The sequence below is a fragment of the Sturnira hondurensis genome, unplaced genomic scaffold, assembly GCF_014824575.4.
Source record: "Sturnira hondurensis isolate 20B ecotype Veracruz unplaced genomic scaffold, ASM1482457v3 Scaffold0022566, whole genome shotgun sequence".
Lineage (NCBI taxonomy): Eukaryota > Metazoa > Chordata > Mammalia > Chiroptera > Phyllostomidae > Sturnira > Sturnira hondurensis.
The window spans coordinates 5,809,552-5,834,797 of record NW_028095197.1 but is presented as its reverse complement, the minus strand read 5'-3'; the positions used below and the strand labels follow the sequence as shown (position 1 = coordinate 5,834,797).

At 39.1% G+C, this 25,246-nt stretch overlaps 1 protein-coding gene across 4 annotated transcripts in view; it reads left to right on the top strand.

The window, feature by feature from the left end:
- UBAP2 (ubiquitin associated protein 2) overlaps positions 1-25,246 on the top strand; it is a 137,428-nt gene that overhangs the window by 9,118 nt on the left and 103,064 nt on the right. For 3 of the 4 annotated variants that reach the window (XM_037036193.1, XM_037036190.1, XM_037036189.1), the window contains exon 2: positions 23,283-23,422. The exons of the other annotated variant lie outside the window; for it this stretch is intronic. In XM_037036193.1, the coding sequence (XP_036892088.1) occupies positions 23,324-23,422 (99 nt within the window). In that variant the 5' untranslated portion in view covers positions 23,283-23,323. The remainder of the gene's footprint in view (positions 1-23,282; positions 23,423-25,246) is intronic. 4 annotated transcript variants of the gene reach the window in all.

Below are 25,246 nucleotides of genomic sequence, written 5' to 3'. Positions count from 1 at the left end.
GGCCTTTGTTTTTTATTGTTTTTCAAGTACAGTTTTCTGACTTTTCCCCCCAACCCTTCCCACCACCCCAGCCCTCCCTGCCTCCCTCCCCCATATAAGCCTTTGTTTTTGACATTAGTTTGCATATAGAGGATAGTTGTGAGAAGGAATAGGATATGAATACTTTCTTAATAGTAGTGGTAGGAAATTTACTTATTAAGGAATTTTGTACTTGGTAATTGAATGAAAACTGAGCCTAGTGTGTAAGTGATAGGTATGTCAACATTAAATGGATTTTCATGACTATGTTTTGATTCACTCTCAGGTAAAACTGACATTTATTATTATTATTTGTTTTTAGAGAAAGGGGAAGAGAGGGAGAAAGAGAGGGAGTGAAACATCAGTGACCTGGCTCTCAACCCAGGCATGTGCCCTGACTGGGAATCCAACAGGGGACCGTTTGGTTAGCAGGCTGGCGCTCAATCCACTGAGCCGCACCAGCCAGGGCTGATATTTATTATTTAAAAAAATTATTTATTGATTTAGAGTGAGAGGAGGAGGAGAGAGAAACATGTTTGTTGTTCTTCCACTTATTTATGCCTTCATTGATTGATTCTTCTATGTGAATCTTTGGCAGGTGGGGATGATGCTCTAACTACCCACCCACCCATCCAGGGCAACTGAATTTTTTTTTTAGTGTATTTTATTTTACTAAATGGCATGATTATGCCATTACAGTTGTCCCACTCCCCCCTTCATTCCCCTCCCCCCTGTACACCCCTCCCCCCACATCCCCCCCCCTTTAGTTCATGTCCATTTGTCGTAAGTTCTTTAGCTTCTACAATTCCCACACTACCCTTGCCCTCCGTCTATTTTCTCCCCTCCGTCTACGCTACTTATTTTCTCTACCTTCTCCCCTCTCTCCTCCTCCCACTCCCCTGTTGCTAACCCTCCATGTGATCTTCATTTCTGTGGCTCCGCTCCTGATCTAGCTGTCCTCTTAGTTTGCTTTCGTTTTATGTGTGGTTGTTAATAACTGTGAGTTTGTCTTTTCACTGTTCATATTTTTATCCTTTTTAGAAAAAATATTTTTATTGATTATGCCATTACAGTTGTCCCATTCCCCCCCTTCATTCCCTTCCACCCTGCACACCCCTCCCCCACCATTCCCCCCCTTTCGTTCATGTCCATGTGTCACAAGTTCTTTAGATTCTATATTTCCCATAGTATTCCTGCCTTCCCCCCTGTCTATTTTCTACCTACCGTCTGTGCTACTTATTCTCTGTACCTTCTCCTCCTCCCACTCCCCTGTTGCTTAACCCTCCATGTGATCTCCATTTCTATGTTTCTGCCTCCCGATCTAGCTGTCCTCTTAGTTTGCTTTTGTTTTAGGTGTGGTTGTTAATAACTGTGAGTTTGCTTTCCTTTCACTGTTCATATTTTTTTATCTTTTTCTTAGATAAGTCCATTTAACGTTTCATGTAATAAGGGTTAGGTGATGATGAACTCCTTGAATTTGATCTTATCTGAGAAGCACTTTATCTGTCCTTCCATTCTAAATGAAAGCTTTGCTGGATAGAGCAATCTTGGATGTAGGTCCTTGCCTTTCATGACTTGGAATACTTCTTTCCAGCCCCTTCTTGCCTGTAAGGTCTCTTGAGAAATCAGCTGACAGTCTGATTGGCATTCCTTTGTAGATGACTGTCCCCATATCTCTTGCTGCTTGTAGAATTCTCTCCATTTTAATCTTGGCTAATGTAATTATGATGTGCCTTGGTGTGTTCCTTCTTGGGTCCAACTTCTTTGGGACTCTCTGAGCTTCCTGGATTTCCTGGAAGTCTATTTCCTTTGCCAGATTGGGGAAGTTCTCCTTTATTATTTGTTCCAATAAGTTTTCGACTCGTTGCTGTTCCTCTTCCCCTTCTGGTACCCATACAATTTGGATGTTGGAATGTTTAAAGATGTCCTGGATGTTCCTAAGCCCCTCCTCATTGTTTTGAATTCTCGTTTCTTCCTTCTTTTCTGTTTGGTTGTTTCTTCCTTCTGGTCTACTCCTTTGATTCCAGTCCCAGTTTTCTTCCCATCATATGGTTTCCTGGGCATTTCCCTTCATTTCAATTAGTTTAGCCTTCATTTGTTCCTCTGATTTGTGACTAAAATCAACCAGTTCTGTGAGCATCCTGATCACCAGTGTTTTGAATTGTGCATGTGATAAGTTGGCTGTCTCTTGGTTGCTTAAAAGTATTGGCTCTGGGGCTTTGATTTGTTCTTCTGTTTGAGCCATAATTTTTTGATCTGGTTGTGCCTGTTACATATGAGGGGTGGAGCCTTAGGTGGGGGCAACCCACCTAAGGGCGGGGCAACCCAGTGTCTGGGTTGTGATGCTGTATATGGGGGCCGTGTCAGAGGGAATAATGGCGCTTGCTCTGCTCTTCCCTCTGCTGCTTCCCACAAGCAAATTGGGCCCTTCTGGTGCTGATTCCTGGGTGGGTGGGTTTGTGTATGTTCCAGGACCCTGTGGGTCTCTCCAACCAATTCTCCTGTGAGGCTGGGAGTCCCTCCTGGTACCTCAACTCCTGCAAGTGTTTTCAATTGGTACTTTTAGGCTTTATTTCCCATTGTTGGGACCCTGGGTTGCATGATTTGTTTCACTGTTCATTTTTTGCCTGGTTTATCTGCCTGTGAATGTGTGTCTAAGGTTGGCCAACCACCTTGTGTGCCTCACTGGGTCTGCTTGTTTCCTCCCCGCGCCCGGGTTTGCCAACCACCACCTCTTCCTGCTGGGACCTCTCTCTGCTGGCTGCCAACTCCACCCCTCTTACCAGTCTGGATGAATAGTTTGTTGTTTTTGGACTTTGGTACAGTTCAATTTTTCTCTGTTCTGGTTGTGTTTTTGTTTCTAAATCTTTGTTGTCCTTAAATTTGGTTGTGCGGTTGTGCGAGGAGGTACTATATTTGAAAAGTTGCTTTTTTTAAAAGATTTTATTTATTTATCTTCAGAGGGGAAGGGAAGAAGTGTCAATGTATGGTTGCCTCTCGTGAGTCCCCTGCTGGGAACTGGCCCGCAACCCAGGCATGTGCCCTGACTGGGAATCGAACCATAGTCGTGTGGTTTGTAGGCCCTCACTCAATCCACTGAGCTACACCAGCCAGGGAGTGAAAAGTTGCTTTTTGGCCCTGGCTAAGTGGCTCAGTTGGTTGGAGCATTATCCTGTACCCCAAAAGGTTTCAGGTTTGATTCCCGGTCAGGGCCCATACCTAGGTTGTAGTTCCACCCCCATGTGTGCATGGGAGGTGGCTGCAGTGTTTCTCTCTCACATCTATGTTTCTCCCTTTTTTCTCCCTCTCTTCCCCCTCCTCTCTTCATTTCCCTCTCCTTTCCTAATCAGGGAACATATCCTTGGGTGAGGATTAAAAAAAACTAATAAAAATAAAAGTTTCTTTTGGCCCAAGTAAAACAGTAATAAGTATATCATTAGAAAAAACAAGTAGGCTTAAAGAAAAACTATTCAAGATTTTATATCCTGGACTTATGAGGACAGTTTAAGCACTAATGAAAAACTATGGGTCTGAGTACTTTTCTTTTTTTAAGATTTAATTTATTCTTAGAGGGGAAGGGAGATTGAGAGAGAAACATTGATGTGTGAGAGAAGCATGAACCATCCCTCGGTTGCTTCTTGTATATGCACGCGCAGAGGCAACCCAGACATGTGCGGTAGACTGGGGATCGAACCTGTGACTCTCTGGTTCGCATGCTGTCACTCAATCCACAGAGCCACACCAGCCAGGGCCATTCGAAACAATTTTGTTAGATTGTATAGCAATTGTCTGACAATTTTGTTAGACAGCTGTCATATCAGTGTGCATTTAAAAACTTACCAAAATTGATGGATTTTTGTGTAGCCATTTTCATATTGAAGATGGACGAAAATACACAGCATTTTTGGCATATTATGTTTTATTATTTCAAGAAAGGTAAACACAACTGAAATGCTGAAAAATTTGTACAGTGTATGGAGAAGGTGCTGTGACTGATCAGATGTATCAGGAGTGGTTTGCGAAGTTCCCAGGTACTATTGACATTTTGGCGAAATAATTCTTTACTGTGGGGCTGTCTGATGCTTTGGAAGATGTTTTAGCAGCACCCCTGGCCTGTCCACTAGAAGCCAATGGTGGGAGTTAGCCGACATACTCAGAATATCCAAATCAGTCAAGTTATTGGTGAAAATGAAAATGTATCTTATCTTACGGGAAAAAAATAAACAGACTTTTTGGTCACTCCAATAGTATAGGCTTTTAAAAAATTATTTTAATTATTTTTAAAGAAAAAGTGCTGTTAGAAGAAGGGTTAAGGTTGGTCATGAATAATGAGGGATTTTTCAAGGGATAGTAGGGCAAAGAATCATAAGGTAGCTGTAAGATAGGATTCTGGGTAAAGACAAGGTTTAGATTCAAGAAATTATGATTGGAGTGGGACATGTCTGGAAACCACCATAAGCAATTAGATACTTTTTTCTTACTGACTTTTGTTAACTGAAAGGGACATGTGAATATACCAAATAATTTTTGATGTTTTGTGATGCTGAAGAGTTCTCCAGCACTCATTTTCCATTGGCAGATTATGTTCACAGAATAGCGGACAGCGTTGTGGTTCCCTTGTCAGCCAGTCCTGGGTGTAGGAGAGTTCAACCTGGTCCAGCTGCTTGTGACCCTGCCCTCAGCAGCTGTGGAGAATAAAAGTATCAGCTTGGTCAGCTCCTGGCATACAGGGCACAAGCAGTTGAGTAAAATCAGTTGCTTCTCACACACCCGGAACTGGGAACCTGGCCTACAACCCAGGCATATTCCCTGACTGGAAATCAAACTGAATACCTTTTGGTTTGCAGTCCAGTGCTCAGTCCACTGAGCTATACCAACCAAGGCATGGGTATTTTCTTTTAAAATATTTTTTAGTTTTTTAATTACAGTTGATATACAATATTACATCAATAAAGTGTATAACTTATGGGTATTTTCTTATTAGAAAAAGCAAGAACACAGATTGGAAGTTAAATAATAAAACACAACTGGTACAAAACCATTACAATGTAGAGCCAAACAGAGCACCTGTGGGTGTGTTAAAGTCTCTTACGCTAGGTGAGATTCTGACTCAGAATGAGACCTTTTGCATCAGATATGAACTATGTGAGTGATGCCAACAGAAGTTATGTGGCTTTTTGTTTCTTTTTAAAGTTTTTTAATTTTATTTGTTTTTTTAGACAGAGTGGAAGAGAGGGAGAGAAACATCAGTCTGTGGTTGCCTCTCATGCACCCTGCAACCCAGGCATGTGCCCTGACTGGAAATTGAACTGGCAACTCTTTGGTTCTCAGGCCGGCACTCAATCCACTGAACCACATCAGCCAGGGCTTCTTTTTTAAGATTTTTATTTATTGATTTTTTTAGAAGGAGAGGAAGGAAGGCAGAGAGAGAGAGATAGAGAAAAACCAGTTTGTTTTTCCACTTAATTATGCATTTATTTGTTGCTTCTTGTATGTGCCCTGACTGGGTACCTATGTGCCCTGATCAAACCCACATCCTTGACATATTGACCAACTGAACTACCTGACCAAGGCTGGTAGTCGTGTGGTATTAAAGAAGAGGAAGCCGAATTGGGTCTGTTGTATATCTGTAATTGAACAGTTAGCCTTGTAGCATAGCATAGTGGGTTAAGAGCCAGATGGCCTGGGTTTGAGTCTTGGCTTTATCACTTACTAGCTATAAATCTGTATGTCTTAGTTTCCTGTTTGCAAAATGGGAGTAATACTAGTATGTATCTCAGAGTGTTGTTGGGAAGATTAGTAACTTAATAGTATGTACACTATGAAGCACTTCATTGGTGCCTGGCACATGATAAACAGTATGTGTTGTTATTATTACTTAACTGGACTTAGCGTTTTGGGAGTGAGTGAATAAGACTACCTACCTGGTTTTGACAGATAGTCCCAGCACCATTGGCTTCAATTGAGTGAACAGCATGGGATTGTATGCACCAGGACTGAGAAATCAAACCCACATACCTAGGTATGTGCCCTCATTGGAAATGGAATCTGCAACGTTTTGGTTACAGGACCATGCTCCAAGTCACTGAGGCACACTGGACAAGTCACTGAGGCATTTTATCTTTGAAAAAGTAGCAGTTGATAAAACGTTTTCTAAAAATGTTCCTCTCCAGAGAAAGTTGTTACAGTTTAATCAGGTTGGTTTATTCTGCTGGTTTACTTTTTTCAAAACAAGATTTTATTTATTTCTTTTTAGAGAAAGGGGAAGGGAGAGAGGAAAAGAGGGAGAGAAACATCAATGTGTAGTTGCCTCTTGTGCACCCCCAACTGGGGACCTGGCCTGCAATCCAGGCGTGTGCCCTGACTGGGAATTGAACCAGAAACCCTTTGGTTTGCAGGCCAGGACTCAATTCACTGAGCCACCCCAGTCAGGGCTCTGCTGGGTTTACTTTTATGTTACAACTAATTTAGGCCATTCTTGTACTTTAAATAATCTAGGAAGCTTTATATGTTAATTTGAATGTGTTGTCAGTTGACTCAAGTAAATATATGAAAATTTAAAAAAATGTTAAAAGAGGTAGTAGCAGGTCTTACCTGTGTCAAAATCTGTCATATCTTTTTAATTTATTTTGAATGAGGTGAGGTAAATGTAGGTTTTAATACTTGGTTGTATAGATTGGTTTCCCAGTGCTTCCTTTAGCTCAAGAACCTGTAATATGAATGTTTGAATTTCTACTGAGTTATTTTTAGAATCTCTTGCTCTTGTCTGTTTCTATTCTAAGAATTCTCTTGGAACTTGTTCCAGGGTAGTGGAACTCTCAGGGGTGGAGAGTGATAGAGGGGATGGAAAACAAGTGTAAACTGAATTCCTGTGGTCTGGCAACTAGGTGCTTATTGCAGAAGCGTTCCCATTTACTATATGTAACTATTTCCAGAAAAGAGGGCATAGAATTTTCCCGTATAACGGTATGTTAGTTAAAGGTGTTGATTTTTATAGTCTAGATTTCATGACACTTTCATTTTCACAGTTCTTTGGTGGCAACAGTTTTTAAGGGTGTTGATAATTATTTTGGTAACATATGCTCTTTTCATGTTTTATAAATTCACAGTCTCTAGAAGTTTTGAATAAAATTCATATAAAAAATTTGTCAGAACCAGCCCTGGCTGGTGTGGCTCAGTGGATTGAGTGTTGGCCTGCAAACCAAAGGGTTTCTGGTTGGATTTCTAGTCAGGGCACATGCCTGAGTTGTGTGCCAGGTCCCCAGATGGGGCACATGGCAGGCAATCAACTCATTGATGTTTCTCTCCCTCTCTCCCTCCCTTCCCCTCTCTCTAAAAATAAATACTGGAGACAAGTGCACTTAAACAACAGTTAAAAAATGAAAACATAAAATGAAAAATAAGAAATAAATAAAAAATTTAAAATATTGTCTGAACCGTACATCCTGTTAACTTGATATGTTTTCTGGACTATTTCTTCAGAGCATTTTTTAAAAATATATTTTATTGATTATACCATTACAGTTGTTCTATTCCCCCCCTTCATTCCCCTCCACCCGCACACTCCCTCCCCCACCCTTCTCCCCGCCTTAGTTTATAACCACGTGTCTCAAGTCCTTTAGATTCTATATTTCCCCCACTATTCTCACTCTCCCCCCTATCTATTTTCTACCTACCATCTATGCTATTTTCTGTGCCTTCTCCCCCCTTCTCCTCCTCCCACCCCCCTGTTTCTAACCCTCCATGTGTTCTTCATTTCTATGGTTCCACTCCTGATCTAGCTGTCCTCTTGGTTTGCTTTTGTTTTAGGTGTGGTTGTTAATAACTGTGAGTTTGCTGTCCTTTCACTGTTCATATTTTTCATCTTCTTTTTCTTATATAAGTCCCTTTAGCATTTCATATAATAAGGGCTTGGTGATGATGAACTCCTTGAACTTGACCTTATCTGAGAAGCACTTTATCTGTCCTTCCATTCTAAATGAAAGTTTTGCTGGATAAAGCAATCTTGGCTGTAGGTCTTTGGATTTCATGACTTGGAATACTTCTTTCCAGCCCCTTCTTGCCTGTAAGGTCTCTTTTGAGAAATCCGCTGACAGTCTGATGGGTACTCCTTTGTAGGTGACTGTCCCCTTATCCCTTGCTGCTTCTAGGATTCTCTCCTTCATTTTAGTCTTGGCTAATGTAATTATGATGTGCCTTGGTGTGTTCCTTCTTGGGTCCAACTTCTTTGGGACTCTCTGAGCTTCCTGGATTTCCTGGAAGTCTATTTCCTTTGCCAGACTGGGGAAGTTCTCCTTTATTATTTGTTCAAATAAGTTTTCCACTCGTGGCTGTTTCTTTCCCCCTTCTGGTACCCCTATAATCCGGATGTTGGAACGTTTAAAGATGTCCTGGAGGTTCCTAAGCCTCTCCTCATTTTTTTGAATTCTCATTTCTTCATTCCTTTCTGGTCGGATGTTTCGTTCTTCCTTCTGGTCCATTCCATTGATTTGAGTCCCAGTTTCCTTTCCATCACTATTGGTTTCCTGGACATCTCCCTTCATTTCAATTAGTTTAGCCTTCATATGTTTCTCCAATTTGTGACTGTACTCTACCAATTCCGTGAGCATCCTGATAAAGAGTGTTTTAAATTGGGCTTCTGAGAGCCCGGCAATCTGTTGGTCGCTTAGAGTTATTGGCTCTGGGACTTTGAGTTCTTCTTGAGCCATCCTTTGGGCTGTTTGTGCCTGTTAAGTAGCAGGAACGGAGCCCTAGGTTTTCACCATAGCAGGGCAACTCAGTCACTGGGTTGTGACGTTGTATGTGGGGGCGGGGTCAAAGAGGGACAATGGCTTCCCTCCGGCGCCCGCCGCCGCGACCCCCACCAGCACTGCAGCCACCACCGTCACCAGGGCTACTCGCCCTGCTCCACGGCACGCGAGTGTGCCACCGCTGTCAGCCCTCCACCACTGGGTTTGCCCCCTGGGGCCTGCGTGGTCCGTCTCACTGCGCGCGAATGTGCGACCTTGGTCAGTCTGCCCCGCACCCCGACTAGTTCTGGGCTGCCTGCGCTCCTAGTTCTGCCCTGCCTGACCCAGCTCTGCTGCTGGCTTCACCTCTTACCGTCCTCGTTGAACGGTTCGTAGCTGTCGGACTTCCGTATAATTCGGTTTTCTGGCCTCTGGGTGTGTGTTAGTTCTCCAAAACTTTTGTTGTATCCAAACTTGGTTGTGGGAGAAGGCACAGTGTTTCCCACCTATGCCTCCATCTTGGTGGAAGTCCTCTTCAGAGCATTTTGGTAACACTTTATTTCCTGTGCTTGTACTTAAATTAGTCTTACCTCTGAAAGATTTTGCTAAATATCTTAAGCGTTAAGACTTTATTTATGAACAGAAATTCAGCTATTCTGACATTTCTGTATTAGAATGGAGAACCATATTGAGAGAAAATAAGCTACTCTGAATTTGTTTAGCAAGCATCCTTAGAAGCATGTTCTGGGGGTCCTCGTTTTTTTCAAAAAATTTTTTTCAAGGATTGCATTTGAAGTGTTTATTACTACAGTGGCCTGTTGATAGTAATAGTGTATGAATATATAACACAGAGCAGTAAACCTTAATTAGAAGAGAAAACTGATTATTCCCAGTAAACAATATTTAAACTTAAAGTGAGCAGTGTACTTTTTATGTTTCACAAAGCATTTGTCAGGAGCCACAGAACTGGGACCATTATTTATAGCCTAATGACCTGTTCATTATCAAATGTGGATTGATTATTGAAATGGAGATAGAAAGTCAATATTTATACTGAGTGAATAAGTAAAGTTTTAATAGTTTTATAAAAAAGAGAGTTCATGGTTTTTCTGACAAGTGAGGATTCAGGTATATTTTATATCAAAATATTTAGTTGGAATAGCAAGACTACACAAACTAAAAGTTTTTTGTGTAAATCAAAAACACTCAATTTTATTTGACTTTGGGTGGTGGGCACCCATTAAAATATACAGATGATGTATCATAGAATTGTACAGTTGAAGTCTATATAATTTTATTTACCAATGTTACCTCAATAAATTTAACTTTAAAAAAAAAACTTAAGTCTTGGCATCCACTCAACTTAGGTTATTTTCTATACCTGCAGATTTTCATCACCAGATGGCACTCCTACTGTAAGAAATTCTCATTGTTTTATATTTAATGTGCCTAGCTTATTTTCATAAATGGGGCCAGTGAGGAATAAACAGTTTAAAAGATAAATGAGAAAATGGTTACATAATTTAACTAAAAAATCTCTAAGTACAATCATATGCCATCCTGAGAAATGCAGTAGTTAGTGAATTTTATCTTTGTGCGAACATCATTGATTGCACTACATAAATCTAGATGGTATAGCCTTGTACAGCAAGCTTGTGCAGCTTGTTATTATATTGAATACTATAGGCATTTGTAACACAATGGTATTTGGGTACCTAAGCATATCACAGGTACAGAAAAATATGGTGTAAAAGATTTTAAAAATGCTGTACCTGAATAGGGCGCTTACCGTGAATGAAGGAGCTGGTTGTTGCTCTGGAGGAGTCAGTGAGTGAGTGGTGAGTAAATATGAAGACTTAGGACATTACTGTACACTACTATAGACTTTAAACACTGTACACTTAGTCTACACTCAGTTTATAAAGCAACATGAGGTTAAACCAGCCATAAGAGAGGATGATGCAAACAGACATGAGATGCACGATGCTGCTGCCAGTGTAATAGGGCGTACTCTTTTATAGCAAACTTAAAATTTCAATTATAGTTGGCATTCAGTATTATTTTGTATAATTCTAGGTATACAGCATAGTGGTTAGATATTTATATATTTATTTTTTTAAAAATAAATTTTATTGATTATACCATTACAGTTCTGTTCCCCCTTCATTCCCCTTCACCGTGCACACCACTCCCCCACCATTCCCCCCCCTTTATGACCATGTGTCTCAAGTTCTTTAGATTCTATATTTCCCCTACTATTCTTGTCCTCCCCCCCTATTTTCTACCTACTGTCTATGCTACTTATTTTCTGTACCTTCTCCCCACTTCTCCTCCTCCCACTCCCCTGTTGCTAACCCTCCATGTGATCTTCATTTCTATGGTTCCACTCCTGATCTAGCTGTCCTCTTTTGGTTTGCTTTTGTTTTAGGTGTGGTTGTTAATAACTATGAGTTTGCTGTCCTTTCACTGTTCATATTTTTCATCTTCTTTTTCTTAGATAAGTCCCTTTAACATTTCACATAATAAGGGATTGGTGATGATGAACTCCTTGAATTTGATCTTATCTGAGAAGCACTTTTTCTGCCGTTCCATTCTAAATGAAAGCTTTGCTGGATAGAGAAATCTTGGCTGTAGGTCTTTGGATTTCATGAGTTGTCATACTTCTTTCCAGCCCCTTCTTGCCTGGAAGGTCTCTTTTGAGAAATCCGCTGACAGTCTGATGGGTACTCCTTTGTAGGTGACTGTCCCCTTACCTCTTGCTGCTTGTAGAATTCTCTCCTTCATTTTAATCTTGGCTAATGTAATTATGATGTGCCTTGGTGTGTTCCTTCTTGGGTCCAACTTCTTTGGGACTCACTGAGCTTCCTGGAGTTCCTGGAAGTCTATTTCCTTTGCCAGACTGGGGAAGTTTTCCTTTATTATCTGTTCAGATAAGTTTTCCACTCGTGGCTGTTTCTTTTCCCCTTCTTGTACCCCTATAATTCGAATGTTGGAATGTTTAAAGATGTCCTGAAGGTGCCTAAGTCTCTTAAGCCTCTCCTCATTTTTTTAAATTCTTGTTTCTTCATACTTTTCTGTTTGGTCCTTTTTTTCTTCCTTCTGGTCCACTCCCTTGATTTGAGTCCCAGTTTCCTTTCCATCACTATTGGTTTCCTGTGCATTTCCCTTCATTTCAATTAGTTTAGCCTTCATTTGTTCTCTAATTTGTGACTATAATCAACCAGTTCTGTGAGTATCCTGATCACCAGTGTTTTGAATTGTGCATCTGATAGGTTGGCTATTTGTTTTTCGCTTAGAGTTATTGGCTCTGGGGCTTTGAGTTCTTCTTGAGCCATATTTTGGACTGTTCGTGCCCGTTAAGTATGAGGAGTGGAGCCCTAGGTGTTCACCAAGGTGGGGCAACTCAGTTGCTGGATTGTGACGCTGTATATGGGGGTGAGGTCAAAGGGGAGCAGTGGTCGTCCCCTCTGCTGCCTCCCGCCACTGGGGCCCATGCCGTTGGTCCCACTACGTGTGAATGTGTGACCTCGGTCATCGCGCACTCACTGGGTTCGCCCACTGGGGCCAGTGCGGTCCTTCTCACTGCTCACTCCTCAGCTGGTTTATCTTCGTGAGAATGTGTGACCGCCTCAGTCAGCCTGCCCTGTACCCTTACTGGGTTCGTGCTGCTATCCCGGCTGCCAGCGCCTGGGTTGGGGGATCTTTCTTGCCTGTCCCCGCTACATTGCTGGCTCCACCCCTCTTACCAGTCCTGGTTGAAGGGTTTGTTGTTGTCGGACTTCTGTATAGTTCAATTTTCTGTGTTTTGGCTGTGTTTTTGTTTACTAAACCTTTGTTGTCTTTAAACTTGGTTGTGGGAGAAGGCACAGTGTTCCACCTACGCCTCCATCTTGGCGGAAGTCCTGCCATTTACATATTTAATGAAGTGATCCCCCCCATTGGTACCCACCTGGCACCATTCACAGTTATCACAGTGGTATTGACTGAATTACTTGTGCTGTGCTTTACATCCCTGTGTGTCTTTTGTAACTGCCAATTTGTACTTTTTAGTCCTTCTTCCCTTTTTACCCAGGCTCCCAGTGCCCCTTCCCTCTGGCAACTATCATTTTGTTCTGTGTATCTATTATTCTATTTTTGTTTTTTATTTTGTTCTTTAGATTCCACATATAAGCGAAATCATGCTATTTGTCTTTATTTGTCTGACATTTCACATAGTCCAGTACCCTCTAGGTTCATCCATATCACTTAGCCAGGCAGATTTTGATTGGATGCTTAATTTTTTTTTTTAATATATTTTTTACAGACTTTATTTATTTATTTATCTTTAGAGGGGAAGGAGAGAGGGAGAGAAACATCAATGTATGGTTGCCTTTCATGAGTCCCCTGCTGGAAACTGGCCTGCAGGGAACTGGCCTGCAACCCAGGCACGTGCCCTGACTGGGAATTGAACTGCGATCCTTTGCTTCGCAGGCCCGAGCTCAATCCACTGAGCTATGCCAGCCAGGGCGGATGCTTAATTTTAGATACTTAAGATTGAATTATAGAACATTAGTGCTTGAGGTGATTTTAGAAATAATCAAGTAATCCCTTTACTTCAGAAATGCTAATATGTTTTACGTTTGTATGAGGCTTCACAGTTTAAAAAATGTGTTTTCATGTGTATTTATTATAACTGAGACCCCTAAACTCAGAGTTCTAAATAATGACAAAAACAATGAACATTCTTCCATTTAATGCAACAAAAACAAAACTCAAACCAACAAATTCTCAGAATTGTTAAACTTAAAAAAGGATGTGAAATATGAACTCACACTGAGGCAGATTCAAATATAGTAAATTTTAAACCATATTGGACATATGAGATAATTCTGGTTAATTGGTTATTTGCTATTATTATGTATGTAAAGGGTAGTACAGTAATATGCCTGTGGCCTTTATCTAGCATTCCAGTTAACAGGACCTATAGAGATGATAATATTAGGATGATAATATTTTTCTACAGATAATGTAGAAAAAACTTGTCAAACCTTTTCTAGCTAAAATAGGTGGGGGACATAGTTTTTCTTGTGATGCTAGAATTGATATGTTGAATTACGGTTAGTCTCTCATTTAAAATTTTTAAAGATTTTATTTATTTAATTATTTTTTAGAGCAGTGGGAAGGGAGGGAGAAAGAGAGGGAGAGAAACACTGATGTGTGAGAGATACATCCAGATACATCAGTGGGTTGACTCTCACACATGCCCCTAACCCGGGACCTGGCCTGCAGCCCAGGCATGTGCCTTTGACTGAATCAAACCTGCAACCTTTTGGTTCATAGGCCCGTGCTCAATCACTGAACCACACTGGTCAGAGTTGTCTCCTTTATTTTAAGATACACAGGTCCAAAAGATAATCTAGAAATGCTAGTATAATATCATTTTATGAACCTGAAATTTATTAATATATGTAAGTAGGGGAGTATAGTACACGTCATGTGAATGCTAGCTTTGAGGTCTCCTCCATAACTGATTGTTCTGGAAAACAATTTCATTTATTGCTTTGGAATCATTGACTGCTAGGATTTGATCTTTCTTAGGTCATTCTTTTTGTTTGGTGTTTTGTTTTCTTTTGTTGTTTTTTAATTTTCTTTTTTAAATTACTATTTTTATTTTTTAAAGATTTTATTTATTTATCTATCTTTAGAGGGGAAGGAGAGAGGGAGAGAAACATCCATGTATGGTTGCCTTTTGTGCGTCCCCTGCTGAAAGTTAGCCTGCAAGGAACCGGCCTGCAATCCAGGCATGTGCCCTGACTGGGAATCGAACCGCGATCCTCTGGTTTGCAGGCCCGCACTCAATCCACTGAGCTACACCAGCCAGGGCTTTTTTTAAAATTATTTTTTTGATTTTGTTTCTTTTTTCCTTTTTTGTTCTTTCATTTTTTTCCTAGTTTCTTTTTTTCTTTTATGTCATTCTTAATTTCTAAAAGTTACCATCTTCATGGGCTCTCTCTGGAGCACACCTTTCTTCCCTGTCAGTCATACATCCTTACTTTTCTCTCCTAAACTCTTTAAGGGTTCCCACAAGGCTTGCATTTAGGAAGCAATGGCAGTGGCAGCTTGTCCTGGGCATACCCCCTGAACCTGTTTCCAAGGCTTCCTTTTCTTTAACCTTTCAGAGAGCGTATAGCAGCCCCACCATGGCTCACTTCTTTCCTATACGTTTCTGCAGAGCCAAAGCAGCAAGCAATCCCTAGGCTCTCTCCTGTTGCTTCTGTCCTAGACTTTTCAGTGAGCTAAAAGTAGCCCTGCCTTGCCTTGGCTCACTTCTTTCTTTTTAAAAATATTTATTTATTTTATCCTCACCCAAGGACGTTTTTCATTGCATTTTAGAGAGAGGAAGGGTGTGGGGGAGATATACATCACTTGGTAGCCCTTCCAGTGTGTGCCCCAACGGAATCAAATGCAGGACCTGGGCATATACCCTGACTGGGAATCAAACCCACAGCCCGAAGCAGACCTGCTTCAGGCATGGTCCCTTTCCAGTGACACTCCCAGAAACTCCATATATATATATATATTTTTTAATTTTTTTATCACAACCACCCACCCATTAGTGTCCCATCTCTTCTATTAGAGACACACTCTGCTCTAGTCAAATTTGATAACATACACTGTCTCTAGGCTTTTGGCCTGACTCCATCCTCACATACACAAAAAAATAAAATAAAAAATTAATAAAGTAAATAAAAGTTATCAGCTTTGAGAGCATGTCATTTAAACAAATTTATCAAACATCTTTTACATTGGCAGCTGCTGAGAAGTGAAGGGAACAAAAAAATATGAGTTTCTGGCCTTGTTATTAAAATTAAGAAGGGAAGTTAAATATGGAAGATAGAGTAGATAAATAAGCTAGCCCTCGCTGGTGTAGTTCAGTGGATAGAGCTCCGGTCTGTGAACCAAAGGGTTGCTGGTTTGTTGCTCCTTCATGGCCTGAGTTGCAGGCCAGGTCCCCAGTAGGGGACGCATGAGAGGCAACCACACATTGATGTTTTTCTCCCTCTCCTTCCCTTCCTCTAAAAATAAACAGAATCTTAAAAAAAAGAATAGATAAGCTAAAATATGAATCGCATATAGGTGTTGTAAAATTAAAGGACAGTTAATATATGAAAAGTATTTGGAAATATAATCCTAGAAGTGTCTAGCCTCTCTGGAATATTTTAAGTGGACTTTGATAGAAACCTAAAGGCTTGTTAGTGTGATTTCTCCTATTTGAATTATTTGTCTTTATACTTCTGTAGTTCTATGCCAAAATTTAGAATGGTTCTGAAACTTTGCATATTAATATTACATGTTTGAGTATATTATCAGGACAGATTGCTCTTTTTTAAGGTAATGTTTTTCAAATATACACTGCTTTTAATTTTTATTAAATATTGAATATATAGGCAGGATATTTAATGTTAAGTATTGATTATAATATATATTCTGATTTCAGATTTTATAATATGACAAACATGTAATAATTTGATCATTATAAAATGTAAACAAAACAAAGAATATCCAAGTACCATCACTTGGTTAAGAAAAAGATGTGTTTGAAGTTCCTAGGGTGCTACTTGCCAGTCCCAGCCCATGAATTAGGCAAAATTAGCCTTTAACTAGATTTTGTTTTCTCCTTGTGTTCATCCTTTCCTTGTGTTTCTTTATAGTTTTAACATGTATTTTCATAAATAATGTTAATTTTGTATGTTTCTTGAATATTAAATTAATGTAACCATAGTGTACATATTCTCCAAATCTGTTTTCTTTTAAAATTTGCCTTAGCATATGTTCCTGAGTTTCTTCAACGAGTATGTGGTCATTATCCATTTTCATTGCTTTATGGTGTTCTTTTGCAGAAAGTTTTCAAAAACAATGTTTGGATTGTATTGAAAAAGTAAATAAAGTGCCCATAAAGATTTAAAGAAAAAGGGTTTTTGGTTTGAATGTTGTGTTTTATCAGTGCCTTTTTTTTCCTTCTTTTTGGCTGAGATGCTTGTACAATTACATCTCTCAGTGGGAAGGGGAGTGTGGTAGCATTGTCTTTTATTTTAACTAATGCTCCTTATTCCTCTGAATCATACACTTGGAAAGCAGGATCAATCCATAGTGTTATCATTTGTATTTTGTAGTTTTTGTTGGGAAGTACCCCTTGTAAACCCAGAATCTTTTAACTTGTGTCAGGGGCTGTGCATGCAGAGCTGCTGGGATGGTGGGGAGTGCAAAGCTGAGAGAAATAATAATTTAGGGTCCTAGTGATGCCCTGGCTGGGTGGCTCAGTTAATTGGAGCATTGTTCTGTACACTAAAAGGTTGTGGGTTTGATTCCCTGTCAGGGCACATACCTAGTTGCAGTTTTCATCCTGGTCAGCGTGTGTAGAGAGGATCGATGTTTCTGGATCAGTGTTTCTGTCTCCCTCCCTTTGTCCCTCTCTAAAATCAGTATACATATCCTGAAGTGAGGATTAAAAGAATAAAAAAGAATTTAGGGCCATAGTGGTTTATCTGGGTAGAGACAATCATAGATACAGAAGTGCATGCTTGCTTATTATTTATAAGAAAAAGCTCTTCAGAAATATGATTAAGAAATTTTTCTTTTCTCAACCAAAAGAATGTTAAAGAAATTGTTTGCAAGTGAGTGTTCTTGCTTTACAGCTTGTAAAATGATTTGTTACTAAAATGGATTGTTCAAACTTTTCACATGTTCCCTGTAGCCTGAAATCTTATGACCATTCTAAATTAAAAATTTCAGCTTGCCATATATTGCCTCTCTTCCTTTCACCTTTTTCTTTAACGTGATATAACATTTCATATTTAGTCATTGGAACTGGATTTCTGTTTTGCTCTTTTCCAACTCCTATCCCACCCTTTGTTTGGAAGCCTTTGTGTTCTGGGGGGTGCAAAGTTCCTGCCAGTTCAGATGCCTTGAAAGGAGGCAGGAGGCCTTGGAGCACTAACATAGCCAAAGCCAAAATCTTAGTAGGTTTATGACTTTGCTTTGAAAAATACTGGTTTTCTGCATAATGCTTTCCCCATTTTAGGCCTTGTCAGTGGAGGGAAATGTAGCTTTTTAAACAGAGGACCTTGGTGAGGAGCCTCCAGGGTTTCCTGAGAGGAAGGATGTGATGCAGCCTCAAGGAGATGGGTTGGAACAGTTAGCACAGCGTAGGAAGCCTCTTTCCTGGATATCTGATCCATTGAATCATCTTGTAATTGGTAGACAGTGTTAAATTCCCAGTTTTAATTTTCAGTATAGTAGGCTCAGCATTAACATTTTTTTTGGTATAAAGTACATTATTTCATGTGCCATATTTAGGCCAGTTGATTCAAGCAGATATTTTTGGCTATAGAGGGTTAATTTGTATCCACTTTGTGTTCTTAAAATGTAGTCCCAAAGGAAGGATATATAGGTTTTCCCACTAATTACATTCATTTAAAACAGCAGGCCTTTAACATTACAATAGTTGAATGGGTTTGTACCATCTCAGCAGATCTTGATGAGAAACGTTTAGAATACATAGGTAGTATGTTGGTTAAATACCAAGACTAGTGTAAATTTCTCAAGGGTCACAAAAGTGTGTGTTTGCCCTAATTGTTCCTTTGGGAGAAAAGCATATGCCATTTGATTTTAGGGGAGCAGGGAGCCCATTTAAAAAAGTTTGAATTCTAAGATTTTGTTTTATGATCAAATTAGGAGTTATATTTCTAATTTTACCTGATCAGGGATACCTTTAAGGTTTTAGTATATTTTAGAGTTCTCCTAAATTTCTTAGAGCGGGGTGTTTAACCTGGGCGCCCATGGGCGTTTAGGGAGTGGAGTGTGGTCTCTCATGGACTGGCTTTGGGGAGGGATATGGTAGATGTATACCTCATGAGATCTCAGGTAGAATTTTGTGTGGATTTGTATTTTTCTGAGGAGAGAGCCCATAGTTTTCATCAAATTGCCTAAGTACTTAATGAATCAAAAGGTAACAGCCATCATATTAGAATGAAATATCTTTAATGAAAGACATTATTGCATAGTGTTATTTTTACCTCTAGTGAGGTTGCAAAATACAAATCCCGCAGTCAGGATTGCAGTAAGCTGGAGAGCAGTCTTTTAGGAAGGAATGTTTTCAAATATGCATTGAAGTTTAAAGCTTATGGGAAAGGCCTCAGTGAGTGAGCAGCTCTTCGCTTGGCCATGTCAGCTGTTCCTTATATAAATGGACTCTTCCAAGTGTAAAATTCAGATTTTTTTATTGTTTTTGTAGGTTATTTCAGCAAAGGATCTATTTATCTTAACCCACTTCTCACTTGACTATTCAGTTAAGTTGTGATCTTGAATTTCTGACATTCCAGCTGCTTTCATGGTAACATGTGGGTTAGTGCCACTGGCTATTCAAGGTTTCTGCTTTCAGTTTCCTCAGTGTCACTGTTCATTTCTTTTTACTTGTTTTCTGTCCATTTCCTCTCATATTTATCTTAGTAGTACAGACCTTTGCCATTTTCTTACATTCTGCCACCCCCCATTCATCTAGTAGTCATTTTCTGCAGATATATTTTTTAAAGATTTTATTTATTTATGAATCAGTGACCCTTCAGTGATTCAGTGATATCAGTGAATCAGTGATATCAGTGAATCAGTGCTCAATTCACTGAGCTATACCAGCCAGGGTTCTCTGCAGATGTTTTTGTTGTATATTTTACTAAAAAAAGTAACCATAGATACAACAAACTCCATTGCCTGTTTCTCCTAATCTATAAATTTAGCTGCTGCCAGACCTGTCCATTTCTTCATTTTGCTGGACTATGGAGAGGAATCCCTTCTCTAGTCCAAGTGAATCATTTTCCATCATTGCTGTCTTAATTTGTTGCCTCTCAATTATCCCCTCTTCAGTTTCAAGACCTCTTTTATTCAGAGAATTAAGCACACATCCCATATGAAGCCTTGGAAGAACACAGGTGACAGGGGTGATACAGTTGTTCTCATGGGGCTTACAGTATAATAGACTTGGTCAGTGTACCTCATCCTTGGAAGATTCTACCGTGATGCTTTGCATACTACCTCTTGCAAGTACAGTTATTACTGTTTGCCATCTCTCTTCCTCCCTTGCGTTGGCTTTTTCCCTCACCATTGTACTGAAACTATATTGGCAGGGGTTACTGGTGATCTCATTGCAGAGTTCAGCAGACATTTGAATCGTGCAGTGATTTAAAGTTCTTGAAAATATAAAAGTTTTTACTTCTGTATTATTTTAAATGTTCATGTTGTTCAACATTGTTATTTAATTTCTTTGAGTTTATGTGACCAACAGGAAAAGTTAAGGAGATAGATGATGCTTCAGAAGGAGGCTGTAAATTCTAGTGTCTTTAGCCACAGGTGGTCTGCTTTGGAGACTGCATTGTCTGTAGCTGGATGCTCTGTGGCTTGTTTTTATAATTAAGAATTTTGCCTCTTTTAGCCTGGCCTCTGGCCTCTGTTTTGCTAGTTTAGGCTTATGAAGGCAACAGTTATTTTATAATTTTTTATAATTTAGTACCGAGTTAGGTTTGTAGGCTCTGTATCTCAGGAAATAAACAGTTAGGATTCACTCTCTTACTTTATGTCTCATTGATCTGTGTAGAACATCTGATTTCTAAAATGGAGATTATGCCAAGTTCTGTAGAGTATTGTTGAGGATTACAGGAAATCATGTATATAAAATATTCATCTTGGTGCTCAGTACATAGTACATTTGAATAAAAAGTTATTGTTTCCCAAAAAGTTCTGTATACCCACAGCAATCCACTACGCTGCTCTCATTCCTGGAGCTCATTCTCCAGAGGCAGTTACTTTCAAGAAACTCCAGAGTATTTCTTCTACTGTTGATGTTTTCCCTCTCCTTCCCTTGTTTCTCAGTTGTATTTATAATTTCTCCTATTCTCCCAGTATTATATAATAATTTTTGGTTAGATCAGTATTATAACCCTGTAAATGTTACAGTTGAGCTATGTTGCCTTTTTTTGGACTTAATAGTGTTTTTTTTTCATAGTTGCTTAGATTTCTATGTAGCCATCATTGATTAACATCTATACTTTATTTCATATGTGCAATTTAACTCCTTAGGATGATCAAAACCATTTTCTTGGAGGCATCTCTGCTAGCCCTCTCTTGTTCTCTTGCTCTGATTAGATTTGGTTGCTCTAAGGCACAGGTGGCAAACACAAGGCCTGCCGGCTGAATCCGGCCCTCCACCTGTTTTATCTGGCCCAGCACCTTGTTCTACCCACCAGCAGTGCCGAGCTCTCGCTGAACTAATAAGTAGTTACATTTACATAGTCCTAAAATTACACTCAGCCCTTTGAAGGCAACCATGAGACTGATGTGGCCCCCGGCGAGAATGAGTTTGATACCCCTCCTAAGGCCTGCTGCTCAGCTCTCATCTTGATCTTTTTTCACTGTCATTTGTGGGAGCTTCCTCTCCTGTGTTGGATCCCCTTGTTATCCACTGATCTGTTTTCTGTCCCTATATGACATTCTGTCTGTTCCAGAATGTAATAAATTTGCGCCTGACTTTTTTTACTAAGGATAATGTATTTGAAGTTCATCCACGTTGTGTACATCAGTAGTTGATTTTTTAAAAAGATTTTATGTATTTATTTTTAGAGGGGAAGGGAGGGAGAGAGGGAGAGAAACATCAGTGTGTGGTTGCCTCTCTCATGCCCCCTACTGGGGACCTGGCCTGCAGCCGAGGCATGTGCCCTGACTGGGAATCTTAACCGGAGACCTTTTGGTTTCACAGCCCATGATTTCTTTTTATTGCTGAATAATTTTCAGTTGTATGGCTATGCTACATATTATTGACTCTTTGAAGGACCTTAGGCTTATTTCCTTAGGACTGTGTTTAAAGGTGCTATGAGTATTTACATCATTTCTGAGAAAAGTGGCCCATGGCTATTCCAAGTTAAAAGGGAGGCTGAGGAATTGAGTGTTTAGTTTTTTGCCTTCTTTACCAAAGGAAGACAGTATGGTAGTATGTCTTGAATAGGTTGGTAGGTAATTCATGGTGTTAATTGTCAACAACTGCTTCTTGGTTGGCTCTTTTTCTGTCTTGTTTTTCCAACAAGAGCTTCTTGAGTTTGAGATACTGCAATATGTGAACTAAACTTGTTTCTTCATTACATTGATTGGTATCTTTGCTGAGTGTAGAGTTCTAGGTTGGAAATTAAACTAAGGTGTTGCATTGTTTTTTAAATTACAGAAAAATATACTTAACATGAAATCATTAAACAGTAACTCCCCATTCTCCCTTACTCCTAATCCCTGGTGACCACCATTCAACTCTGACTATGAATTTGACTATTCTAGATAACTTATATAAGTAATCATGCAGTAGTTTTCCTCTTTGATTGGCTTATTTCATTTAGCATAATGTCCTCAAGGTTCATCCATACTGTAGCACCTGTCAGAATTCCCATCCTTTTTAAGACAATAATAGACAGTTCATTGTATGCACATACCAATTTGCTTATCCACTCATCTGTTGAGAGAAATTTGGGTGGCTTCCACTTTTTAGCTATTATGAATAATGCTGCAATGAATATGGGCATACAACTATTTCTTCAAGGTCCTGCTTTCAATTTTTGGGAGTATTACTGGAAGCGGGATTACTGAATCATAGTAATTCTATTTAAAAAAATTTATTTTGAGTAACTGCCATATTTTCCATTGTGGCTGCACCATTTTACATTCCTCCTAGCAGTATACAGGGGTTCTAGTTCTCTGCATCTTCCCAACATTGTTATTTTTTAAATTTCTTTTTATTATAATGATCACTTTAATGAGTGTGAAGTGGTATTTCATTGTTATAATCATGTTTTGATGACGTATTTAGTTATATGCTTGACACTTAAGTAGCTATTCAGTAAATATTTGTTTAGTAAATAAAGTAAAAATATGTGCCAATTGTTTTGTCTCCTTGGAAGATTTACTTGTTATAAGTGGCTTTTGCCTTTATGTATAGCTTGTTCTTGTTCTGGGACATCACCTTTTGAATTAGATTATTGCTGGGTAAAATCTTGGCTGGATGCAATTTTTGTCTTTGGGTTCAAACACCAATTGCAAATGGGAATAGTAGAATAAACTACATGTAGTAGTAACTATGTCCAGGGTGGGACAAAAGTAGATTTACAGTTGTTCGTGAAACAGTTTATTCTTGTATTTACTAATTACTGTATTATTTTTTATATGAACAACTGTAGACCTAGTTTTGCCCCACCCTGTATAGTGATAAAATAATTGCTGGTTAAAATTCATGGTATTTGAGATTTTTGTTTAGAATTGCTGTACTTGTAAACCTTAGACTTTTAGCTTGTGTTAGTAAGATTGGCATAAGAGGTGCCAGGAAAATCTAAAATCCTAAAGGGTTGTTTTCTTGAATTTGTGTTCTAGAGAACATTTGATATAGCTCAGGTTTACTCCTTATCCCTATATTTTATCCTTGCCTTTTACTGTGGTTTGCAAGTTTTACTCACCATGCCTGCTTTTTTACAGATTTTCTATATTGTACATACGTTATTTTGTATATACTGTGTATGATGACTTCGGTGAGCAATGACCGTTCCCGAGGTGCTCGGGAAAAACCACAGATTTCAGCAACACAGGCAACACAACTACAGAAACAAGTGGTACAGGTAAGTTTGCCATATTTAGAGTTACAGAAATTTAGGAAGTACACAATGCTGTAGTGTTCTCCTTTATAGGAAACCTTAGAGTTTTAAATCTTATTTTTAAAATGTAGGTAGTATATAATAGGAAAGAGGAAATATTTTTGAATCAGGTACAGTTGAATGTTGTTCCTTAACTATTTAATCCTGAGCTTTTTCTTACTACCTGTTAGCATCTGGGCCGTATTTTTTTATTACAGTATGAATCTGTGTCCCTGGAATGTAATATGAAAATCCAAAGTATACAGAGAAATACACGTTGGTGGTACAGTGGTGATCATAGCTGTCTTCCAAAGTATGCAGAGAAATACTACTCTGAAGTAGAGATATATCTGAATTATAAGAGACTTCCAAAACTTATCTTTCAAGTATTCTTACCTGGAAAGAGTGCTTTAATCTTAGAATGTCTTTATTTTATTTATTCATCTTTAGAGAGGAAGGGAAGGAGAGAAGGAGAGAAATACCAATATATGGTTGCCTCTCGTGAGTCCCCTGCTGGGAACTGGGCTGCAACCCAGGCATATGCCCTGACTGGGAATCGAACCTCGATCGTGTGGTTTGCAGGCCTGAGCTCAATCCACTGAGCTACACCAGCCAGGGCTTAATCTTAGAATGTCTTAATTAACAAGATACATTTATATAAAATAATTAGTGTTAGTTACTCCTCAGTTTATTTATATCATTATTTTAAACGATGTGTGACAATCCATATAAAATGCTAAGCACAGTACATGGTATGAAATTGGGCGTTTTAATGTTATTCATTAGATTGGTAAACATTTTTTCAGAGGCAGTATGGAGTGAATAAACAAACTTATGCAGTCCATTATAATTTCAGATTGATGATTTGGCTGTACTTTAATAGCTAACTTCAATGATGTATACCCAAGTGCTCTGGTCATATTAAGGAACAGAGGGAGTGGACTGTACTTAGTAGTTGCATTATATTTTAAAATACAAGGTTAGCCTGTGTTTTGCTGCTATCAACAGACATATATCTCTGTTATTCAGTCCTTCTTCCTAAATATATCTACCTTGATAGGTATTTATTCATAAGTGATCAAATAAGACTGTTGGAAAAACTTGAATTTTTTTGACTAGGCCCTCCCTTTATAGATAAATGCTTATGAGAATGGTTGATGAATGGCCTATTATCAAAGAAGAAATACAAGTTATGAATAATCAGAGGTTCAACCCTGCTAATGAAAGAAATATAAATTAAAACAAAGATATTTTATTTTTTTGTTCATCAGATCACTAAGGTTTAAATGTGTGGTCTTTTGAAGGAGGGCCAAATGAACTGTTGGGATGTAAGCTGTCTCTCTCCCACCCAAATGAAGTCCTTATGCTGATTTCCAGAGGATCCAAGTGTCTGGACTGGAAGAGGGAGGACTCCCTTCCCCCTAAGGGTTGTCATTAAGAGTTTTTCCACGGGCCTTTTGGGGATGGCTCATTTTGTCTAATTAGAGGAAACAACTGCCAACTGAATTGGGGAAAGGATTCCTAGACCCATAGGTTATTAATTTTTATTTTTTGTAAAAGAATGTGAGAATTTCTCAAAGCAATATTATGCATTAGTGAAATTGTTCATGTTTATGTGTACATTAATCCCATTATGGGAAATATATTATAAGAAAAAGCCTTAAAAGGGAGGCTTTAGACCTGGCCATGTATCTTTAGTAGTTTGAGCGTGGTCCCCATACACCAAGGTTGCAGATTTGATCCTGGGTCAGGGCACATGTAAGAAGTAATGATCTGTTTTTGTTTTTTCTTTTAAATATTTTATTTATA